The sequence below is a fragment of the Miniopterus schreibersii genome (assembly GCF_964146895.1).
Source record: "Miniopterus schreibersii genome assembly, chromosome: 2".
NCBI classification, from domain to species: domain Eukaryota; kingdom Metazoa; phylum Chordata; class Mammalia; order Chiroptera; family Miniopteridae; genus Miniopterus; species Miniopterus schreibersii.
This window is the reverse complement of record NC_138102.1, coordinates 171,870,643-171,892,918: the sequence shown is the minus strand read 5'-3', so window position 1 is coordinate 171,892,918 and position 22,276 is coordinate 171,870,643. Positions and strand designations below refer to the sequence as shown.

Genomic DNA, 22,276 nt, shown 5'->3' with positions numbered 1-22,276 from the left:
ATTCATTTAGATTAGGTCAAGGCTTAAACAAATAGCTAGAAGCTAGACCCATTCCTATCACTATGTATCACTTCAATCGGGGCTTTTCCAAGGTGACCCGCATCTCTTCGTGCAAAGCACAGCGAGTCTGTTTGACATGACCATGAAAATGGCCAGGTCTCTGTTGTTCTGGGGCAGGATTTCTGTGCCTCCTTTGGGTCCATCAGCTGGAAGAAGCACACCAGGAAGGTTTCCTCTTCTCCGTGCCGGGCACTATGCTCACAATTTCATTCTTGGTCTTCCCAGCGACATTTGAGATTGGCATGAACTTTCTCTCTTTATAGGTGAGAGAACGGAGACCACTGGAGTCAGGTCACTTGCCCACAGTTGAGTTGTGAGAGAGTAAATCAGAAGCAGCTAAGGAGGTTGCACCCACTCAGTTTTACCAGTTATTTGTTGTTCGGTATCTGTTATTTGTTGAAATAATTTTCGATGTCTGCATTACTATGAAAAGCATTTCTTAGCAGGATTCAGGAGCCTGAGGTGGCACCATCAGCATCAGATCCAATTACCTACAGGGAGAAAGGCAGTGGGATTTTATGGAAGGAATTTATATCCAATAGAAGCCTTTGGCAAAGTAATTGAGAATAAGAATAAAAGGGATTAAGAAAATATAGTGTTTTTAGGCTTACAAAATACATTTCAAAAGGGTAATGTGTTTTTCTGAAATGGGAGAATTCTTTGATCTTGATGCTTTAAAAAAAAAACACGCAAAAATGTAAAAGCGTTTCTCTGGATCATATAAACAGTGTCGCCTGCAAATAAGCAGCATCAGGGCCACACTTAGTTAGCATATTTGTAAATCATCTGAAAGAAGGAGTTTATGGTCAAATTCCAGATTTGCAGAAACTGCCAAGCTCCTCCAGGTAGTGAAATGCCACGCTGACTAATATTGATGCAGAGAGTACACGGGGCTTTGTGAGTGGGCAAAGGGATGACAGATGGGCTTCTGTGTGGACAACTGTAAGATAAAGAATTTGGGGAGAAATAATTCAAAGCATCTTTCCAAGATCAAAGGGCTTTGAACTATCAACTATAACAAAATTAAGAGATTTTACGATCAGTGTCTGTGTGTGTCTCTCGTGATCCCCACTGCAGCTAAAAGGCCAGCCAGAAATCAGATGTGCTTAAAAAGGGCATTTAAAAGCGGATTAATGCCCTGGCCCGTTTGGGCTCAGTAATTAGAGCGCCGGCCTTCAGACTGAAGGGTCCTGGGTTTGATTCCAGCCAGGGGCACATACCTCGGTTGCAGTCTTGATCTCCCACCCCAGCCGGGGGTGGGGGGATGCAGGAGGCAACCAATTGATGTGTCTCTCTCACATCGATGCTTCTTTCTCTCTCTCTTCCACTATCTCTTCCACTCTCTCTGAAAAGCAATGGAAAAAAGATCCTAGGGTGAGAATTAAAAAATAATAAAAAAGTTAAAGGGGATTAAAGCAGAAAATAGTATCCTGCTCAAATGCAAAGCCATGGCTCACTTATACCTGGAATATCCTGAGCAATTTTTTTCAACACACCTTAAGCAGTTGTGCTAGGGTAGGAGATGGTGCAGAGGAAGTGAACTAAAATGACCTATGGGGAGAGGACCTGCTTTACGAAAACAAACTGCAAAGATTGGGATTCATCAGCCTGGAAGGATGAAGGTTTCTAAAATCACTGGGCTGTGGGTGCATGTGGATATTTGAGTTTAAGCACTCGTTTAAAAATCTAAATAAATTTAGACAGGAAAGCCAATAAGCTAATTGACAAATAGGCAAATAAAAATTCAAAGTAGCATAGAATGAAATGCCCAAAGAAAAGCTCACCCCTCACCCTTAAAACTTGAAAAGAGAGAAAAAAATTTTTTTAATCATTTGCAAAATGGGTACTATACTTTGGGAACTGGTTACCCAAAAAGAGTTGTTGGAATGGCACGTGGGCAGGGAATGGGGTAAATACATTTCTCATGAATGCATTTATATGTTTTATTAATGTTTGGAGATCTGCCCAAATTTTGCAGTTTACCTTGGAGTAGAACAAGCTTTGAAATCAGCAAACCTGATTCAAATCCCTGAGCCACCTCGTACTAGCTCTTGGATAGGCAGCTTAAGCACTCTGAACCTCTGTCTCCTCATCCGTAAAGCAAGAAGAACCCCTTCCAGATAGGGGTGTTGGGAGGACTGAAACGGGCAGCAGGTGCAAAGCCCCAGGAAGGGCAGGGACCGAGGCTCTTTTCAAATCTTGGTTGCCTTTGTCATCGCTTGTCCAAGGTGCCCTTTGCAGCATTGTCAGACTTAAAATCCCACCCCGGGGAGACCGTGAGTCCCCCAGGTAGGCAGCGCCTGATTATAACCCTACTTTGCTACTTTTATCTATATTAACATCCATTCTGTCCTATTCATTGAGCCCTTATTATTGTAGGCATCGCTTTAGGAGTTTGGGAAATAAGCCATAAAGATAACCAATGGCCCTGCTGTCAGGAAGCTTCCCTGGGGGAGGGGGCACACAAACACTAACCCTGTAAGGTCATTTCTGAGAGTGATAAAAAGAGGAACACAGGGTAGAGAGAGCGTGATGGTGTTGAGGGCACAGAGCTTTCAGTGAGGAGATGTGGAGTGGCCTTTGTGAGGAGATGACACTTGAGCAGTGTCCAAAGGCATCATGTGACAATCTCAGGGGGAGCCTTCTGGACAGATGAACAAACAGGGGGCCCCAAGGTGAGAATGCGTACGGAACGTTCGAAGAACAGAGAAGGCCAGTGTGACTGAGCTCTTGAATGGAGGGGACAGAGGCAGGGACACAGACAGACAGCGGGCACGTAGCCCTGTCGGGCCCGAGGCCAAGTCAAGACTCAGGTTTTATTCTAGGAGCAATAGCAAGCGATCAGAGTTCAGCTGCTTAGGAGGCTGGACTCATGCTTTTGAAAGGTCTTGTGGGGCTGGGTAGACACCGCGACTCGGGGCAGCCTGAGTAGAAGGGGCACCGTCTCCGCTCCCCCCCCCCCGCCACACTCTGCCACCCCCCACTTTTTCCTCGGTATTTCTATCTTCCTGGACTCCCAGGCTCGCACGATTTCACACATCTGTCACGGGGCAGAGGTAGCTTTGCACAAATCTCCTTTCGCTCCTTCATTTTTTAGGACATACAGAAATTATTTTTCTCAAATGAAATATTTAACCCAAATGTATGTTCGTTTCAGGTTTTAAAAATCAGTTTGATTGGCCACAGGAAACGGATTTTGGCATCTCTGGGAGACAGGCTGCACGAGGACCCGCCGCAGAAGCCCCCTCGCTCCATCACCCTCAGGGTAAGTGCTCAGGACATTCATGTTTTTCTCCTCTCTTATCCCCAGAATTTATTTTGGGCAATAAAATGAACTGACTGAACGAATCGGGAAGTACGGGCTGTTTTCCACATGGCCTACCTTACCCGTATGAGAAACAACCTCCCTTCCGATTGTGTTTTGTGAGACAAGATTTTTCTCTCTCGATTGGTTAAATGGATATTTTCGAGATTTAGATACACATGAGACAAGCCTCCACCCTTAAGGAGCCCCTCCCGCACTGCCATCCCACACGCCCGTCTACACCGAGAGAGAGGAAATGAGTTTTCTGTCAGATTCCTCAAACCCACAGAAAGGAAATCGAACAGAGGCCACAGTTAAGTGAAGATCAATTTGAAATTAACCTTCGGGTCTTCTGTTTTATGAAGTAAATATTGCTCAGCTTTACCCACTTAGAAATTAAGGATAGAGAAGCTAGAACTCTCTTTAATAAATGATTTCAGCTATATTTTAGAATTATGAGGGTAGTAAAACTAGAGAGAAACCCTAGATGTGGGAGAGAGGGGGAAAGCAGAGAGAAAGAATGAGGGATGACTGCCAGGCACAGTGGAGCGGGGAGGAGCCGCCCGTATTCACTGGGTTTCCTGGGGCCTCCAGGAACTTTCCTAAAATTCATCAGAAAGCTGGGCGCTCCGCGAGCGGCTGCAGAGTTCCAACTTTGTGCTCTCTATTTGGCCCCGCACTCGCATGCTCCTGATTCCCTTTCTGCAAGTGTCAGAAAAGGTAGCGATAATGCCCGATGAACACAGCGTGGCACCCGGGCGGCAGGGCCAGCGAGGACATGCGGTCCAGTGCCTCTCACCAGGGAGTTTCAGCAAACAGCGTAACTGCTGGCGGCCTAGCAGAGGGGGCGGGCCGGAGAGGGCTGTTAAGATGTGAGTCTGATTCCGTTTTAAAGAAGAAAATGCACAAAGATCTCGGGAAATGAGAGAGAATTGGCTCCAGGAGGGACCCCTTAGGAAAAGTGATGATTGGGGCAGCTGGGTGACAATGGGACATTTGGAGGCTAGTTGGGAGCTTTTTAGGAGCAGTGAAAGTGGAAATCGGACCTATTTTCCTCCCTCAATAAAAGGAGCTTCAAATAAATTGGGAGGAAAATGGGGCTAGAAAGGGATTATTGTCTTGCCCTTGTTTTGCTACACCGAACGGGAGAAAGATGTAGGCACCATCGGTATAACTGCCCTAGAATGACTGTTCAGAGGAGTCACTCCCTGCGACGTACGGGGCTCTCTTTCCTCCCCCTTCTGAACCCGTCCCTCTGACTCCCTGGGAGAGATTCAGGAGAACAGAGATTCCCGAGAAAAAGTGCAGAACCTTACTTAGTCAAAACCTGCGGCGGGGGGAGGAGGGTTGGGAAGGAGCACCCTCCCAATGCTCCTCTTACGGGCACACACTAGGCCCACCTGCCAGCTGCCCCTTAGTCCCTTCTGGCCAGTTTCCCCCAGCTTGTCATCTTTGCCATTGAAAGTCAATATATGCACTTCCCTGCCGTCTATACATGTGACATGCTCTGTTTCCTCACTGTGTCTTCTTCCCCACCTGATGCCAGGCCACTGTCTGATGGAAAGTCAAGCCCCATTGGTTCCCATTTAGCTTTCTCGACATGGCATCTACCATGGTGAGGACACAGCTCCTCCCCTTGTAAACACACGTGATCGTGTCAAGGTTGCCCGACGTGTGTCCTCTCCCCTGAAACCAGCTGGTTGAAGAAAACAGCCTGACTCTTTATACTTGAAACCTTTGGCCTGAAATACTTAGGGGGGGAGGTATTGACTAGATAATGCCAAGACGGTGGCAGACCATCCATTCCTTGGCAGTTGATTCGAAAACGAGTCCCCACCCCCGCAGCCTGTCTTGTCAGTATTTCACTATTTTGCAACCAAAGGTTAGGCGCAAAAAAAAAAATGTGGTATTTACTTCATGATGTATTTCCATTCAGGAACCCAGTGGTAATCACACTCCTCCTCAGTTGTCTCCATCACTTAGCCAAAGCACTTACACCACTGGTGGCTCCCTAGACGTTCCTCACATTATCATGCAGGGCGATGCAAGGAGGAGAAGAAATGAAAACTACTTTGATGATATTCCCCGATCAAAGCTGGAGAGGCAGATGGCCCAGGTAAGGTGTTAAAAGCCTCTGACGTTTTTTGCCTTTCGCCCGTATTGGGGAATGCGTTCTAACACTGAGCGATAGCTGCCGGTGCCTGTCATCCTCGCCAGCCGGAGTTTTACCATGTTACGCCATGGCTTTTATTCCCTGCTCACTTGACCTAGATTGAAACAGACCTTTCTGGGAATGGAAGGTACACACAGATCCTTGTTAGTTGTTCTTGCTGGAGAAATTATATCCGATCTCATTGCATCCAGAAAAGCCTTTGCCCTAAAGGGAATTATTACCGGGCAAGAATCAAATCATAATGAAATCGAATAATAAAAGTCTAAGTTATCTAACGTGAATTGGCTGGGTGACGGGGCGGAAGTCAGGGGAAAGAATTCACTCCGATAATGTTGTTCATTTCCCCCCAAGTTTACATACCTGTATAGAATTGCACTGTTGGGACTAGTTGCGTCATCTCATGTTGTCACCTTGAGTGGCTGAAAATGATGATGCTGCCCGACACTTTCAACTGAAGAGAGCCATCTGTCACGTTCAGACCCTCCCCGTTGTTTTCGGTACGGACGTCCATGTGTCTGGCCTGTCCTCAGAGGGCAGCTCAGAAACTCTAGTCAGCCGTAAGGAACAGCTGCGCTGTTGCTAAAAGCACGCTCAGGTGGCCAGCGACCCTGCGGTTCAGCCCCAAGGTCAGAGATGCGGGTTTGTGGGCAACAATTGGCACTTTCGACTCTTTCCATCCTCACTCTAGGTTCAGACTGATGTGTGGAGAGGCTTCTCTAGGCCTCTCACACCTAAGATGAAAAGTTTGAGGTGAAAATTTGACTGTAATTGCTTCGCCTCGGTCGTTAAATATTTTTCTCAATGGTTTGGTGAGCTTCTGTTTTTAAAAGCCTTTGGTAAACATTCTGCCAGTCACAAAAGAAAAAATGTGAAGAGAGTGTTCTGGAAACCATGGTTATTCTGCCTGCAAATGCCCTGGGAAGAAAGGACCTGATATATTGCGTCTCCTCTTCACGCTCTCAGTTCTGAATTGTTCTCAGAGTTCTTTGTGCAGGGAATGGCAGTGTTGGGATTATGGAGAATCCTTTGTTGAAGGGAGATGGAAAATGCAGGAGAGACAGGAGAAAAATAATTTTTCCTTTCTCTCTGGTTAAGTATTGTCTTTTAATCTTTATTACTGTTTTCACTGATGTTCTTTTAAATAAAGAGTTTCACAGCCTTTTTCCTCAAGCTGTTCATATGTTTCCTGCTACTTGTTAGAATTTGTGGATCACGTATGTGCTTAAATCTCTCTAAAGACCGCATTTCAGAGACATGGTGCGCTTGCACCTTGAACCATGTAGTCTCTATGTATTAATACAAACGGGGTCTTTTCCGAACCCTCCTCTTTGCTGGGTAAGGGAGGACTGCGTGTTGATGAACGTTATTGACTGTGCCGACTTCAGGAACAGAATCGCCTAACTCAGCTGCTCATAGAATTTATGAAATTTCTCCACATGGTAGTTTTTTCAAACTGGAAATTAATTACCCTCCCTCCTATGGATGAACCCTCAGAGGTACTCTAGCAAGATTGCTCCCTTACTTTCTTTATGAGATTCACAAGCTGGGGCACTGGTACCCTTTGAATAGCCTGGGTCTTTTTCTTGTCACCCCAGTCAGAATCCATCACTTTCGGGATTTGTCTAGCCCTTGAGAAAATTGAATGAACTTGTATCTGGCCAGGTGAGAAAGGCCCAAAGGCAGAGAGAAGAGGTAGACAAGCGGCTGGGTGGGGCGTGTGAGCCGCGGAGGGTCTGTGAATGTGCCCATTCGCCTCACCTGTACAGCTTACAGTGAGCAAGTGACTGACTGTAGACACGGGCCTCCGTCAGCACCCAGGAGCTTGTTTAAAACTTCCTAAAATCCTGCTGTTCAATACAGCACTTTTCCTGCAGAGGAAATAGGAGGTGGTCCTACAAGAATCTGATCGATAAGGAAAGGCATTCCGGGATTGGCACTCTTTAGGTTGTGTTAATTGCAGCCTTTTATTTGTTTGCTTTAAGAGTGTTTCCTTGTCTGGAAATGCCAAAAAATCAGGGAGAAATGAACACGTATGTACCTTTTTAAAACTTCAAAGATTTTAACCTGACAAGGTATTAAATAGTCCATTATTTTGTTGTCAAACAGTTTTATTTATGTGACTTTTCCACCATTTGACCACTCAGTTGATGTTTTTTCCTTTATTTTTCCTTTTTTTTGGTCCTTTGCTATAGTAATTTTTAGAATTCACTTGCTTTTTTAAAACCTGTCGTACTCTCTCCAGACCACATTCTTTCTCAAAGTTATGTGCTCAGCCAATAAAGCTGAGTCTCCCTGAAGGCTTGCACTGGCAATTAAAACCCGGTGAGCAAGCAGCTGGCACACCTCCTGCCCACCAGGAGCCCAGTGCCAGCGGGGCTTCCCCAAGGCCCTTCTCCCCAGAGGCTTGCTGGAGTTCGGCTACTGCCTGCCTGGCCAGCCTGTTTCTTTCTAAGTCGCTGACGTCCATCTTCAGGGTTCCTTTCCTGTTGCTAAAAGAAAGGAAAATGCAGTTAAAAGAGAATCACCAAGACAGATCCATGTTTTCAGAAAACGCCCTACTGTTTCAGGTTTATCTGAGCCCCCACCGGAGTGACCTGGACTTCCAGCCATAGGCCAGAACCCGTAAGCTCTTGGTGGCTGCGGGAATTCACAGGAGTTTTGCCTTCCTAAGGTCTGCTCCACAGATGCTTGGAAATGCTTTGCTTAACTTAGAAAAACAATGCTGAGAGTTAAATTAAGACAAATTTAATGTCCATTCCACCCATTAAGCTCATTTGTTGGCAAATACTTTTAAAAGGTAACACTAGAGTGGTGTTTAATTACTTGTTTTCCATTTAAACCAATATTAAAGTGACCTGTCTTGGAATACAGGTGGTTTTCAAATATTGTGGCTATTGTTTGCTTTTATTCTGATAAAAGCAATATTCTGCCTCAAATTGTCTTAAATCAATATGTGGGAAACAAAGCTGAGTTTAGTACTAATAGGATTTGCAATGATGTAAACACATCTAAACAGCAGGTTTCCTGTTACGCTAAAAACACAGCTTTTCGAGCCTGTAATTCTAAATTAGACACATTAGCTCGGAAGTGCTGAAATATTCCCCTATCTTTATACGCCTAATAAAGAAACGTTGCTGTCACATTTATATAATAATACCTTCATGCAGGTAGAGCTTTTAACTTTCAAAATACCATCACATCTGTTATCTCATTTTAGCACAAACAAGGTATCCCGCACAACCACTGATGTGCGTGTAGCATGTGGCAGATCGGCTTTTAAGTCGAGTGCTGTGGGGATGAGATAGTACATGAAAATACAGAAAAAGTATCAGAAGGAGGAAAAAGATTTCCAGTATTTACAGCCTGGCTCAATCTTTAGAAATGTTCTTGAATGATATTTAGGAGTCGAAGTACTCTTAGAATGAATACTAAAGGAGAGATGGAATTAATAACGTTTAGAGACCACTTTCTGCAAGGTCACGGAAAAAGGAAGGAGAGTTCCCTGGTGCGGAACTTCAAACCACTTATAGAAGTCCTCCATTTATGTAAGATACCTATGGAAAAGTGAAATAATACTTCTGTTTTCACAAAATAAAAAGACTTCTAAACAGGAATAGAAATGCATATTTTTGCACAAACTTTGGCTTAATATGAATGAGGAAAATTCATAATGTAGAAGCCCTGGGGCTTTGAATACTCTCATCTAAACGAAAATATTAATATCGCCTGGGGCAGTGACCCTATCTGATGCGCACAAACCTGAAAGCAGGCATGAGCCACATTTTAAAGGCAAGGAGACTGAGAAACTACATGACTTGGTCCGGGTAGCACAGCCCATAAGAAACCAAATTAGACCTTACCCAGAGCTATATGTGAGGCTCAGTAAAGCTTTGTCTAAATTGCTTCTAAATCATAGAAAGTTGATTCAGTTCAAAGTCCAGCATTTTCTCGTCCAAACAGTACTACCTAATAAGTCTGACTAGATCAATTCCTTCTTTATTTGAAAGCGTTTTACAAATTATATTAGTTATACAAATGTTCGTTCTTTTGATATTGATAGAAGACGAGAAATGGAAACTGAGCCATTAGAAGCCCTGCCCTGGTCATACCCACGCCTGGGACTCCAGGTGCTGTGTCTTAGTGAATCCCCATGACAGCTCGTTCTGTAGTGGAGGAAGCCCAGGTAGGTGAGCGCTTGACCTCACCGGTGGTACATGACAGAGCCAGCACTTGGGCTCTGTGCTACCAGGTCATATCCTGCTACCTGCATGGTCCTGATGCCCCTGTGGGCTGCCTCTGTTTACAGTGATATAAAGTGCTTTAATAACAGTTCAACAAACACCAATTTCCCACATGCTATGATAGATTACTCTTACATAGGCCCAGCGAGCAGATCGAGCATAAAATCACTAGTAGTTGAATGGAAACTTACTGAATCAGCTCATGGTTATCACCACAAGACCCTTTAAATGCAGAACTACCATGGTTATTTGTTGACCCTTGTAGTGGGAACCCACCCTGTGCATCTTGGTAGAACTCTGCCCTTCTCCTGTATTTGCGAAGAGCTTTGCACATAAGTGTGGGAACTTCTTGCTTGTGGGATTTCTCCAAATAACAGATGCTGTTTCTTTAGTGGCTTTTTCAGTTGGAATTCTGATTTGGTTTCTTTCTGGCTGTGTGACCTGTACCAAGTCATGCTAGTTCTCTGAACTTCCGTGTTCTTGCCTTTAAAATGTGAATAATGCCTGCCTGCCTCCGATTTGTGTATATTAAATAAGATAATTTATGTAAAAGCATATTTCAAACTATAAGTCACTACACACACACACACACACACATACATATATAGATAGATAGATAGATAGATAGATAGATAGATAGATAGATAGATAGATAGATGACTAGCATGTATGACTGTCAGTCCCTAATTCAAAGGTCCTGATTCATTGTAGAGCCCATTAATGCCAAAGCTATCAGATGGCTATAGCATTCTATAAAAACGATCTTTTTGTTTTGGCGTTCTCTGTGCTTTGAATACATATTGAGAGTGGAATTGGAATTTTCCTCTTTTTATTTTAATTGTATGAATATGAAGGCTGCCGAGGAGCATCTAGCGTGGTGGAGAAGGGATCTGTGCAGAATGATCGCCACAGGGAGGGAGGGAGGGGGAGATGGAACAGTTCCCTGGAAATACAGGTTACGAAGTGAGCGGCAAAGGAACCCTCACAGTATGGCATGTTGTCCTGTAACAGGGTAAGGTAAAACACTGGGGAGGAAGGGGTTATTGTTTTTCCTTAAAAGAAATTTAGAACTCGTTTGAAATACACTCTCACGGCATTGTTCGCTAGAGAAGCTTGGACAGCTCAGAAAGCCAGGAGGCAAATGCTTGGCCATCTCTGGAAAGGAAGGAACATTGTAGTTTATTCTTTTACACTTTCCCTGGGAGGCAAAGCCTGTTGTTCCTAGAAATTCTTCCCACTGCTTTGACATTATGGGGATTCACAAACTCAACCTTCAGAATATAGCACAACTATGTTAAGAGCAACAGCATTTCAAGTGATTTTTTCCCCCCACAAGTTTTCTTATTACTGTGTTTGATCAGATTTTTGTTAATGCCCATAAGCTAGTGCCTATTTTTAATTTAGATTTTCATCATCTAGCCACTACTCAGAAAAGCTCATCCTGTCCATGACTTCAACATTTTCTTCCATGAAGGTCTAAAGAGCAACTTCTAATACTAAGCACAGATAATATATAACCAAAAAAAAGAAAATGAAGGTTAAGCACAAACTCAATAAGCTCTTCCCTCAGGAACTCCCGATGTGACAGCTTGTCACGTTGACAAGCTGACACATCAGCTTCAGAGATAACTTGGGACGTTGGTGCCCTGTTTCAGGCCAGGAACTAGACCACCAGCCATCTATTCCTAAAGGCACCACACCGAGCAAAAGTGGAAAATGTTGCCTTCGTACCTGAGACTTAAACCTGATGAGTTGTACACCTTATTTATTCCTGTGGTCAATCAGTTGCCTTTTCTCAAAGTTTACTTTGCTCTCCCTGTGAGAAGTTTGGGTGGAAATTCCAATATGATGAGTATCCTTCGGGCCCCATTGACGTTACTGTCCATCTTGTCCATACGTCTTTAAAAAATAACGGGAAGTGGGAGATTTTTTAGGTTTTGATACTGATCTTAAAAGTTTTGGTTCTTTTATTGTCTATTAAGCCCATCAGTGAGACGGCCAGCATCTGCTGGACCTAAACGCCACTTGTCATTTTACTAGGGAGGCTCTGATGTGTCCGCCTTCCCTGCACTCGCTGGGACTTCACCAAGGTGAATGTTTCCAATTAAAACCAGACCATGGATTTTTTTTTTAATCAGTAGAAAAGATCCTATTTTCAACTGGATAAGAAATCTGATAATATATAAAACCCTGTTTCAGCAGCTTTGACCTTGTGATATTTCATGGTGCCTTAGGCTTGCTGACAAAGAGGCACACCAGGCTATTTTTCCACTTGTTAAATTTCTGGAATGTTTCTCATTATATTCAGTCCAGTTCTTGGGCCCACGGGTCAGAGTTTTGGCCGGTATGATCTGACCTTGCTCAGTTTTCAAGGGTAGGAAAATTCTCTTATTTTCTCCCTCCCTCTCTTCTTTTTCTTCCTCAGTGTTAAAAAAATAAAGCGAGGGTGTTTTAATGTCTAGAGGAAATGCCTGATTATACAGTACTGGCTGAGTTCATTCCATTTGTATATGACTAAAGTAATGCATTAGTAGGGACTTTTCTGGATCCATCTCAGGATGTTAAAGCATAAAAGGGCATGTATTTGAGTCACTTCACTACAAGTCCACGTAGACCTAATCCTGGTGCTTGTATGTCTTGCCCTGTGGCTCTGCTCTCTTCTGGGTTGGCTCTTTTCCCAAACAGGCTTTGTCTACACGAGGGGAGTTTCAAGTCCAAATCCTGCTAAACTTGAGCCTATGAGAAAGAGGGCTTATCTTTCCAAGAGTTCCCCCCAAAAGTCCCAGGATTGAGTCCCATTGGTTCAGATCAGCCTGGTCTGGATCACCTATCTGCCCCGAGCTACTCAGAGAGGAGTGGCCGATGAAGGGGGGGGGGTCATTAACCAGGCGTAAATCACATGCCTGGAGGTGGTTTAGCTCCACCTGAACTGCGTGCAGTGAGGGGTGGGAAGGGAGCTCCTCCCATGGACAGTCAAGGGCCATGGCCAGAAATGGGTATGGCTTCTCGGCAGGCTGAGGTAGCAATAGCAGGTGCCTGAACAAACCCACTTTGAGTTTTGAATGAGAATATCTGATGGAAAACTGTTATATCATCACAGATATTGACTTCCTTTTTCATACTTAATTTGATGAGGTTAGTTTTTTTAAAAAAAAAAAAATACCAGATTTGAAGTAATGAGATCAGAGTTAAAAATTCCATCTCTGGTATCTGTTACCTCTATAATCTTGAACAGGCCCCTTAGCTACTCAAAGCCTTAGATTTCTCTTTCTAAAGTAAGATTAATGCCCACCTTACTTACATCATTGTGTTCAGGCACAAGTAAAGGAATATTTGTCAAGGTATTTTACAAACTACAAAGCTGTATGTTTGGGTTGTTTTAGAAATTATTATTTTGAGATAGCTTCTCATTTCTTCTGCATTATGCTTTTTCAGCTGTAACTGGGAATAAATGTATTTTAAAGTAAAGCTTGTAATATTTGGCTATATTCTACAAAACCTTTTCTATTTTCTAGCTTGTAAGCCCAAAGTAATACTTGTGCACTGATACGGAAGCAGTAGTTCTCAGGGATGCAAACACTATCCTGCCATAACCTCATTAGCATTGGAGCTCTTTGGAAAGAATTTATGAATGATACGCATACTTAAATACTTTTAAATACTTTGAGTTAGCATATATCAAAATATGTTATTATATTTTATGTCAAAATATTTTATTTCTTTTAAAATGCTGACTGGGGATGGGCAAGGCCTGACTGACCCTTCCTTGGGCATTTTTTAATCCCCTGTAATAAGCACTCCAAAAATGCCTGTTGATCAGGTTACTTTACACAAGGTTATAGGCATCAAAAAACCATAGGTTTCTAGGACTGCAAATTGGACACGGATTGGGATAGTCTCAAATTTTTTAGAGAAATAAATGACCTTGCACTGCTGTATATCACCTGCCTGACATGATCTGGTAGTTCATTGTCAGAGCCAGCACTGATTCATGCAACTTTATAATGAGGAAACTGAGGCACAGAGAGTTTATGTTGCCCACCCCAAGCCACACAGATCATGATCAGAGCCAGGATTCAGACCCTGGCTTCACAGCCTGTGCCTTAACCACTATGTTGAACACCCAGGTTGTCTCTACAAACTGGGTACATGGCACACTCTAGAAATTCCCCTAAAGGCTCCACTGTAGTGTTTTGAGTCCTTTGACAAATTCTGCTGGTAATAATACCTAATACCTGATGTAAACGCAAGGTTAGTAGAGAACTGAATGTCTAAGGGGGCACAGATGAACATTGTTTTTGAAGAAAATTCTTCCCTCTTGACATCAAATTTTTCATTCTTTACAAATCAGGGATAGCAAACAATTGCTTCACGTCAACAGTGGCAAAATGAGGTGACCCCCTCTCTGTATGGGTCTCTGTTTTAATGAGATTTGAATACAGCATCACACACGGTTTGTATGCATCAATACCTAGAAGATTCTTCTGTTAAAGAGAAACAGAGGATCTTAGTGTGGGAACGATCCAGAAAATGTATCTAGTCCTGTCCCGTGATGCAGCACCCTTTCTAATGCACCCCTAACAGGCAGCCACTACCTTCTGCTTAAACTTGTCCCTGGAGAGGTGGCCGCTACTTAGTGTGGCAGCCCCATCGTTGGAAACGTTCTAATTGGTAGGACTTCTGTCTTATATTGAGTTGAAATAAGCCTTCCTAAAGCTCCTGTGTAGTTAATGCTGCCTCCTGAAACAACAGGAGGAGCCTGCTCCGTCTTGCCGAGAGCAGTTCTTTCAGACTGAAGACAGTTGGATGTCTTCCCCTCACTGCATCACCATAGCCAGCTCCTTGCCAGTATCGTTCTGCTAAGTGGGATGTGGGCTGCACAGCATCCTGAGGGCCCAGCTTTGGAAGTTTTCCAGCCTTTATTAACGGCCGTGAGTCATGCCTGCCTTCTCAGCCCTCAGCAGTGGGGCTTGTGTGTGTGTGTGTGTGTGTAACCTTAATGCAGGATTTTACATTGACGTTATTACTTTCCAGCTAAAATAGTTTTATTGAGTTTATCCAATAATCCTAGCCAACCAATGTCTTTTTAAAGCTTGGCCAACACTCTGTGTATCAATGATCCTTCCTCACTATGTAATATGCTCATTTTAAACGTTTACCTCAAAAAAGTATGCCTTTCAAGTAACCCTACAACTTATTGATTTCAGTGCTGAGCAGACAGAACTGAGGGAAAAACTGTAACCTTTGCCTGGCCAGCATGGCTCAGTGGTTGAGTGTTAACTTATGATCCAGGAGATCACGGTTCGATTCCTGGCCAGGGCACATGCCCAGGTTGCAGGCTCAGTCCCCAGTAGGGGACGTGCAGGAGGCAGCCGATCAATAACTCTCTCTCATCATTGATGTTTCTCTCTCTCTTTCCCTCTCCCTTCCTCTCTCTGAAATCAATAAAAACATTTTTTAAAACAAAACAAAACTGTAACCTTCTACCAGAGGCCTCTTAGTTTGGTGTCATTCAAGATAATAGTTCAGCTAGACTTTTTTTTCCACAAGGATAAAATGAGAAAATAATGGGACCTTGATAAACAGTATTGAATGAATGGCTTTGTCCAATACCTCTCTTTTTACCAGAGGCAGGAAGCAGTGTTGAGCATATAGCTAATAAATGGGCTTAAATAAAGAAAATGACAGCCTCGGTTTGCAAGAAAGGCACATAATGTATATTTCAAAGAGATATTACAGGCAAAGAACAGCATTACTTTGCAAAATCGAGTTTCTTTGCAGCAATTCATGTCATGATAAAAAGCTGATCACTGCTTTTCTGAGTGAGTTATTAATAGTTCTGCTTTTTAGTGGTCCTGAAAAACGTTTGTGATGGCATCCGAACTTCGAGGTACAACAAGTAAAATAGCCCGTATTGCGATACATAGCATGGTCCCAATTGACTTAAATTCCCTGCAACACCCGGAGAACCTGGGGAGCTGCACAGCAGAATCTGGAGTTACTGTTCCAGTTTTCTTTCTCTGATCTATTTTTTTTTTCCCTGGGAAGAGATTTCATAAATAATTCTGTAATGTTATTTGGGACTACAACTGTCCTATTAGGAATGCAGGTTATATATTATCTCTCTACAGATGAGTAACAGGAATCACATAGCCTATAGTTCTCTCCTCAGGGAGGGAGGGAAGGAGGGGAAAACCACAAACTTGGGCAGACTACAGGTGATATCAGAATATATATTATGCCAATGTACTTACGATGGGCCCAGGCGTGGTGTTTGCTTCCTCCCACTCTTGCTAGATTAATTCATGCTGACACCAGCAATAGCGGGTCACACGTGGAGAAACAACTGTTGGCCTGGCTTTTAGCTTCCGGCAGGTGAGTGCCGATCTGTCCAAGAATTTCCCCGTAGACACGGGAAGGTCACGATCACAAAGGGTGCGAGGACTGCTCTTCACAAAGATGGGAAAATGACAGGAAGCAGCATTTTCTTGATTCCGGCATTCCCTGCAAATAAAATAGTTCATCAGAATCCTTTTATTAAAATGATCGGTAGGGCATGGCGCCAGGTGGGTACTAGACTTATTGGGGGAATCGCTTCATAAGTTATATAAATGTCTAATCCTGTGCCGCACGCCTGACACTAATGTAATATTGAATGTCAACTGTATTTGAAAGATAAAAAAAATTTCAATTATAACAGTAAAAAATAAACAAATAAAAAGGTCGGTGATAAGAAACCCTGAACTTGAGTCGTCCACAATGCAGTTGAAGAGAAGAACCGCGGGCAGTTGGTGCAGGGCCGTGGACGTATCGCAGGTGGCACCTGAGAGGCGACGGGGCTCATTCCCGCACCCACGCAGAGGAAATGACAAGATGCTGGCCTGCGGGAAACTCGGGAGAGACAGGGCTGTGATTTTGGTTTCCAGGCCGGGGTCAGTTAGTGCCCGTGAAAGAAGAGGCCGCGGGGCTGTCCCTGCTGGAAGGAAAGATGCAGGATGCAGGAGGTGCTGGAGCTGAACTTGACGCCCCCTGGCAGGGCCTGTCCCGTGCGAGTCTCTGCCCGGCGCCGTGGGGCTGCGGGCTGCGGGCTGCGGGCCGAGGCCCCCGGGGGGCGGCACGTGCCCTTTCTCTTTTGCCTTTGCAGCTGTTTCGTTCGCTCTTCAAGTTTGTTTTTGTTTTATTGGAAGCGCTGTCATCCAGGAGAAGGGATCGACTTGATTCTCCCTGCGGGTTTTGCTCGGAACCTTTCCTGTTTCTCGCTGGATCCTTTCTGGTGGGTTTGTGAACAGCCCGTAGTGGTAAAGAATGAAGACAGCATACGGAAAAGCCCGTTTTTTTCTCAGGGCTAGAACGAGGCAGGAAAGTTTCTCTCTGCTGGAATCTGACCGGAGGGCTCTGCTCCCACAAGTGTCTTTATTACACTAGCTACGCAGCGCCGGCCGACTCCCGGGAGGTCTTCAGAGCCTAACTGGAGTTGTTGGGGTGACGGAGGCTTCGCCAGCTCGCTCTGTTCCAAGGCCCGCCATCCGCCTCTGACCCCGTTTACCACTGGCCCTGACCGTGGGGAAAGGATGGTGTCCACGGCACTTTCCATCCATAAACATCGACTAGAAAATGGGCGGATCCTGACTCGCCTTGCGACCCAGGCCTTGCAGCCAGTAGATGAGCAGTCACGATCTTTCAGTGAATGCCTGGGTGCCAGGGTGCCAGGCTCTTATGCTCTAAACTTTCTTCAGATTTTCAGTTTCTGCTTGAAAGAGTGAGCCCTTTACAGTGTGAACAGCACAGACTTGATCGGGATGTGAAATGCTGGGTGCTCAGGGAAGGCTTCTCTGAGAAAGCGGCATTGAAGGAAGTGAGCGAGCTGGTCCTATAATGTATGGAAGAAGGGCATTTCCAGCAGAGGGGGAAGCAAGTGCAGGGGCTTTGAGGCAACGATGTGCTTCGCTGTTCAGAACCGAGCAAGCAAGAGGAAGAGTAGTGGGGAGGAGGGCAGAGAGGGAGGGCAGGGATGGTGCCAGAGGGTGGACAGCCTTGCAGGCCATTGTTAGGACTCAGTTTTCTTGAGTTCCATGGAGCAAAGTGGCGTCATCTGGCTTTTATTTTAAATGGGTCATTGTGGCTCTTGTATTGAGAGTAAAGACTAAGGGGGCAAGGATGAAAGCAGCGAGACCACTTTGAAGGCTAATGAAATAATCCAAGTAAGAAAAGGTAGTGGCCTGGACCAGGTAGTGATAGGAGGGTGAGAGATTTTAGAAGGAGATTCAGTAGCAGTTCCTGCTGGGTTGAGTTCGAAATGGGAGTGGAAGGATAATTCCAACTGGAAGAAGGGGGTTGGCGTTTACTGAGGTAAGAAAGCTTAAAGCGGAGGTGAGATAATCAGGTACTTGGTGTTAGGTGAAGATGCCTATTAATCATCAAAGTAGAGGTGTCAAGAGAGCAGCTGGATATCGGAGTCGAGTTCAAAAGAGAGATCTGGGCTGGAGATACAAGGTTGAGAGTGGGGACTGGATGCGACCACCTAGTATAGCCAGAGAGGGAAAAGGGATTGAGGACTGATGCTCCCGGGATCAGAGGATGATCAGATCATGGGGACCAACAAAGGAGACTGAGAAATGAAAGGAGTGACCAAGTATGTCAGATAGGTCGGGGCAAATGACCAGGTGGATCTGGCAGAGTGGAGGGTGTTGAGAAGAGCATTTCAGTAGAGTGGGCTCAGGTGAGGACAGGGAAAGACAAAGTGGAGACTGTATGGATACCTCTTGGGGAGTTTAGCTCCTTAAAGGACAGAAATTGAGCAAGACCGTAGGAGGGCGTTAGGTCAAGGGAAGGGGCCTGTTTGCTTTGAGTGGAAGATGTTATAGCACTTTTGGGGAATGCTCCAGTGAGGAGGGGGGAACATGGATGATGAAGGAGAGAGACCTTATTGTAACTACTGGCAGGCTAGCAGAAAAGAAGTCCACTGTTAAGAGGAAAACCTTGGAGATAGGTCATATGCTTTTATTTTATTCTTAGATTTCAATGCAAATATGTTGTATTTTCTGAACTGAATTCATGATGACCTGAGAGACAGATGGTAACAAAAGCAAGATGTATGTTGTATTTTAAGAAAACATTTCCAGAGTCAGGAGGCAGGTTTGAACTAAAGATAAAATTAGACACCTTCAAATTTCTGTTGACTTCATCATCAAAAAAATAAACATTAAATTATTAATTACATCTCAGTTATAAGACTCTATCTTTACTTAACCCCCATTTATTTGGATTTCATGGTAATTCGGGTTCAGATAAATGACATGTGCCTTTGCAGTATATGTGCAAAAGGGATCGAGAGAAAATTAATAAGCAAATGAAATTTCAAAGGGATGTTGAACATCTTTTTATAGAATTGTTTCCAAGCAGCCCTATAACACACAGGCGTGCTCATTACAAATGTTCCTACTCTCGTCAACCAAGTTGGCTGCACTGTTTTCAGCCCTTACCAGGAAAAATGAGGACTTTTCTAACAAGAAGTCTGCAGGGGTAATTTCTGGTGCCTTTTACCAGAAGTGTGTCTGCAGTGACTAGTTTAAAGGCACAAGTGGCAACAACCACCTGGACCAACTACAAATGAGAATGAATAACATCAAGTAATGATCCTGTGGTGCTTTACCATTAAATGGGACATCTTTGAGGACATTCTATGCTTCCATCATTTGGTCAATATGCTTGATGGCCTTCTGTGTTCTAGACATCCTAGGAATTTAGGTCCTGGAAATTGTGGAAAAGGTATCTCTCTCATGAAGCTTGCCCTGAGCTGCACAACAACCTAGTGAAATATGTAGGCCGGGTACTATTATTACTTGTCTTTACAGAAGAGGACATTCTAAGGCTTAATTAAAACTCAGATTTAAATCATGACTGTTCCAGGAATTGGGGCCCTAGGTGAAATTTTATTTCTTGTATTATATTTCTCAAAACTTTTCAAAACCCATACTTTAATGCATGTTATACCGTGAAATATTATCTTCATAAATATAATGAAATTCTGCAGTGGAAACTTCTGCATTTCAAACACTTACTCCAGCCTGGCCGGCGTGGCTCAGTGGTTGAGTGTCAACCCATGAACCAGGAGGTCACGGTTCAATTCCCGGTCAGGGGACACGCCCAAGCTGTGGGCTTGATCCCCAGTAGGGGGCGTGCAGGAGGCAGCCGAGCAATGACTCATCATTGATGTTTCTATTTCTCTCTCTCCCTCTCCCTTCCTCTCTTTGAAATCAATTAAAACACATATTTAAAAACAAAAACAAAAAAAAACACATTTACCCCAGCACGCAGTCTAATAACCATGTCTCTAGAAGAGCCATTTCACATTATAAAGACATTGGTCACAGTGGGTCCACCTGAAGTCACTGTTCAGTGAGCCTGATAAATCCTTTACTGCTAGCTGAATTACTGTGATGTCTGAAATGTATCAGCTTTTATAAACAACCCTCATGATAAAATACAATTAACTGCCTCTATTTTAAACTATTTTTAAAATATGACTTTTACCATTCGCACTGAGTCACATAATTAGTGGAAATAAGAGTGTTTTTACTTTTTCTAAGTTTGAAACATAGCTTATAATTGGGAAATCGTCATTGTAGCTTCTTTAAAAGATATGTAAGCCACGTGTAGACTCTTCAGTGTATGTGACTAGAGGCAGGGGCTTTTTCTTTCATTGAGAAAATTTTTATATGAATTTTTAAAAATATAACTATGGCATGAGACCTCTTTTTGCTCCTTAACTCTCTGGTAACTTTCAGTGACTGTTGGAAGATATATTCATGGCACAGGATGCTACGTGGGAATTCTCCAGTACATACCGCACATTCTAAAGAGAAAGGTGCACCCACCCCGTTTGGGGTTTACCGAGGGGTGGAACCTGCCCTCAGCTTCCATGGGAGAGGAGAGAACGTGTCCCCATGCACTCTAAGCCTGGCGAGAGGGCTCCATGAGGAATACTTGCCCAGAGCGGGGGAGCCTGCAAGAAGGGGAAGCCCCTCTCCTTCCACAGTGGGACTTCTGGCAGGCAGGTGCACGTAGCACCGACCCGAGCTGAAGAACAGAGAATTGGAGGGAGATGTCCTGGCAGAGAGGGGGTGGTCACCGAGCAGCCTGCCCTGCGCGACAAGGTTGTGTCCTTGTGATGCGAGTGGGCATGGAGAGGGAGGCTGGGCGTCCCACCCAAGGTGCGTGCGTGTGTTCAAGGAGGGCTGAGTGGAGAAAGCGAGATCTCACACGTCAGGACCGTGCAGTGGGGACCGCACCCCTCGCCTGAAGAGCCCTTTAAAGAACTCCTATGGATACAGTACAGCCAGGGGCAGGGTTGTTCCTTCAAGAGGCCAAGTTAGCACTACCCTGACAACTAGTGACAACCGCCAGAGACAACTCAGCCATTGCCAGATAAGAAAGAGCCCCAGGTCCTCCTATACCCTCCTCCCCAACTAAGCACACGAAGGAGGTAGAGCTTGGGGTTGGATGCATCCAAGATTGACATGACACCCCAGGTTATTTAAGCCCCAAGACCGGCATGTGGTGAGGGAGAGCAATGTTTGAATCAGATATGACATCGGAGTTTTATACAGAATGGATTCTTCAAGACTCAAAGTGACCAGGAAGTCATACATTGTTCCCTAAATGTCAGTTAGCCTGTTCCCATCAGGGAGGAGGGCCTGGGCATGGCCCACGTGGGAGTGATGATAGGAAAACAATAAAACTTTCAGGTGTTTGAACCCCAGAGGAGTTGGGACTGTTCCACGAATGGCTTCCATGAATATGTACTTGTGCCAGGATTAGTCAAACAAGTTCCGTGTAGCTGGAGAGTCCCTCTGCCTTCCTGTGAAGTCGGTCCCGGGCCAGCACTCCTTGCCAGCTATCCCAGCAGGCTGATGTGTTGTGACACTCCTGTGACCTGAGCAAGACACTTCACCTCTTGGAATGTCCATGTCTTCATCTGCCAGATGACAGGTGGTCCCTGGGCTGCTTCTAGCACTAAACGTCTGTGAAGGTTGTAGAAGATGTGATTTATGTAAAAGAATGAGCTCAGGACTGTGGGGGAGAGTGCCAGAAAGGCCAAGGGGATCCTGGGAGTATGTCTGAGCCTGTTAGGGTGGTAATCCCACGAAAGCATGGAGTTAATATATTTAAATCAGATGGCGGCTACTGGACATGAGGCTGGGGGGGATATTGGGCCCAAGACTTAAACTGCAAGAGATTTAATTTTTGAAAAGTAACAAGAGGAAGATGCCCCTGTGGAGAAAATAACCTGAAGTTTAGAGAGGGGACTGGGAAGAGCAGAGCTGGTTAAGTGGAAGGTGGTTGGAGGTGCCTTTTGGCCGGACCCCGGGGATCTTGCTTAATAGAATGCCAGTTACCTGACAGCCTGTCCCCAGCAAGCCATCCAGATGACAGAAGGGATGGAAGGCAAAGGTGTAGGTCTGTGCAGATGTGACTGGAGAGAGAGAGGTTACATTT

General features: G+C 44.6%; 1 protein-coding gene across 7 annotated transcripts in view; it reads left to right on the top strand.

Annotated features, from left to right (window-relative positions):
- The window catches only part of ANKS1B (ankyrin repeat and sterile alpha motif domain containing 1B), a 694,015-nt gene that overhangs the window by 619,078 nt on the left and 52,661 nt on the right, over positions 1-22,276 (top strand). For all 7 annotated transcript variants that reach the window (XR_013998185.1, XM_081128690.1, XM_081128688.1 and 4 more), the window contains 2 exons: positions 3,218-3,325; positions 5,301-5,480. Coding sequence is in view for 6 of the 7 variants with exons in the window: in XM_081128690.1 (XP_080984816.1) it covers positions 3,218-3,325; positions 5,301-5,480 (288 nt within the window). In the remaining variant the exon portion in view is untranslated. The remainder of the gene's footprint in view (positions 1-3,217; positions 3,326-5,300; positions 5,481-22,276) is intronic.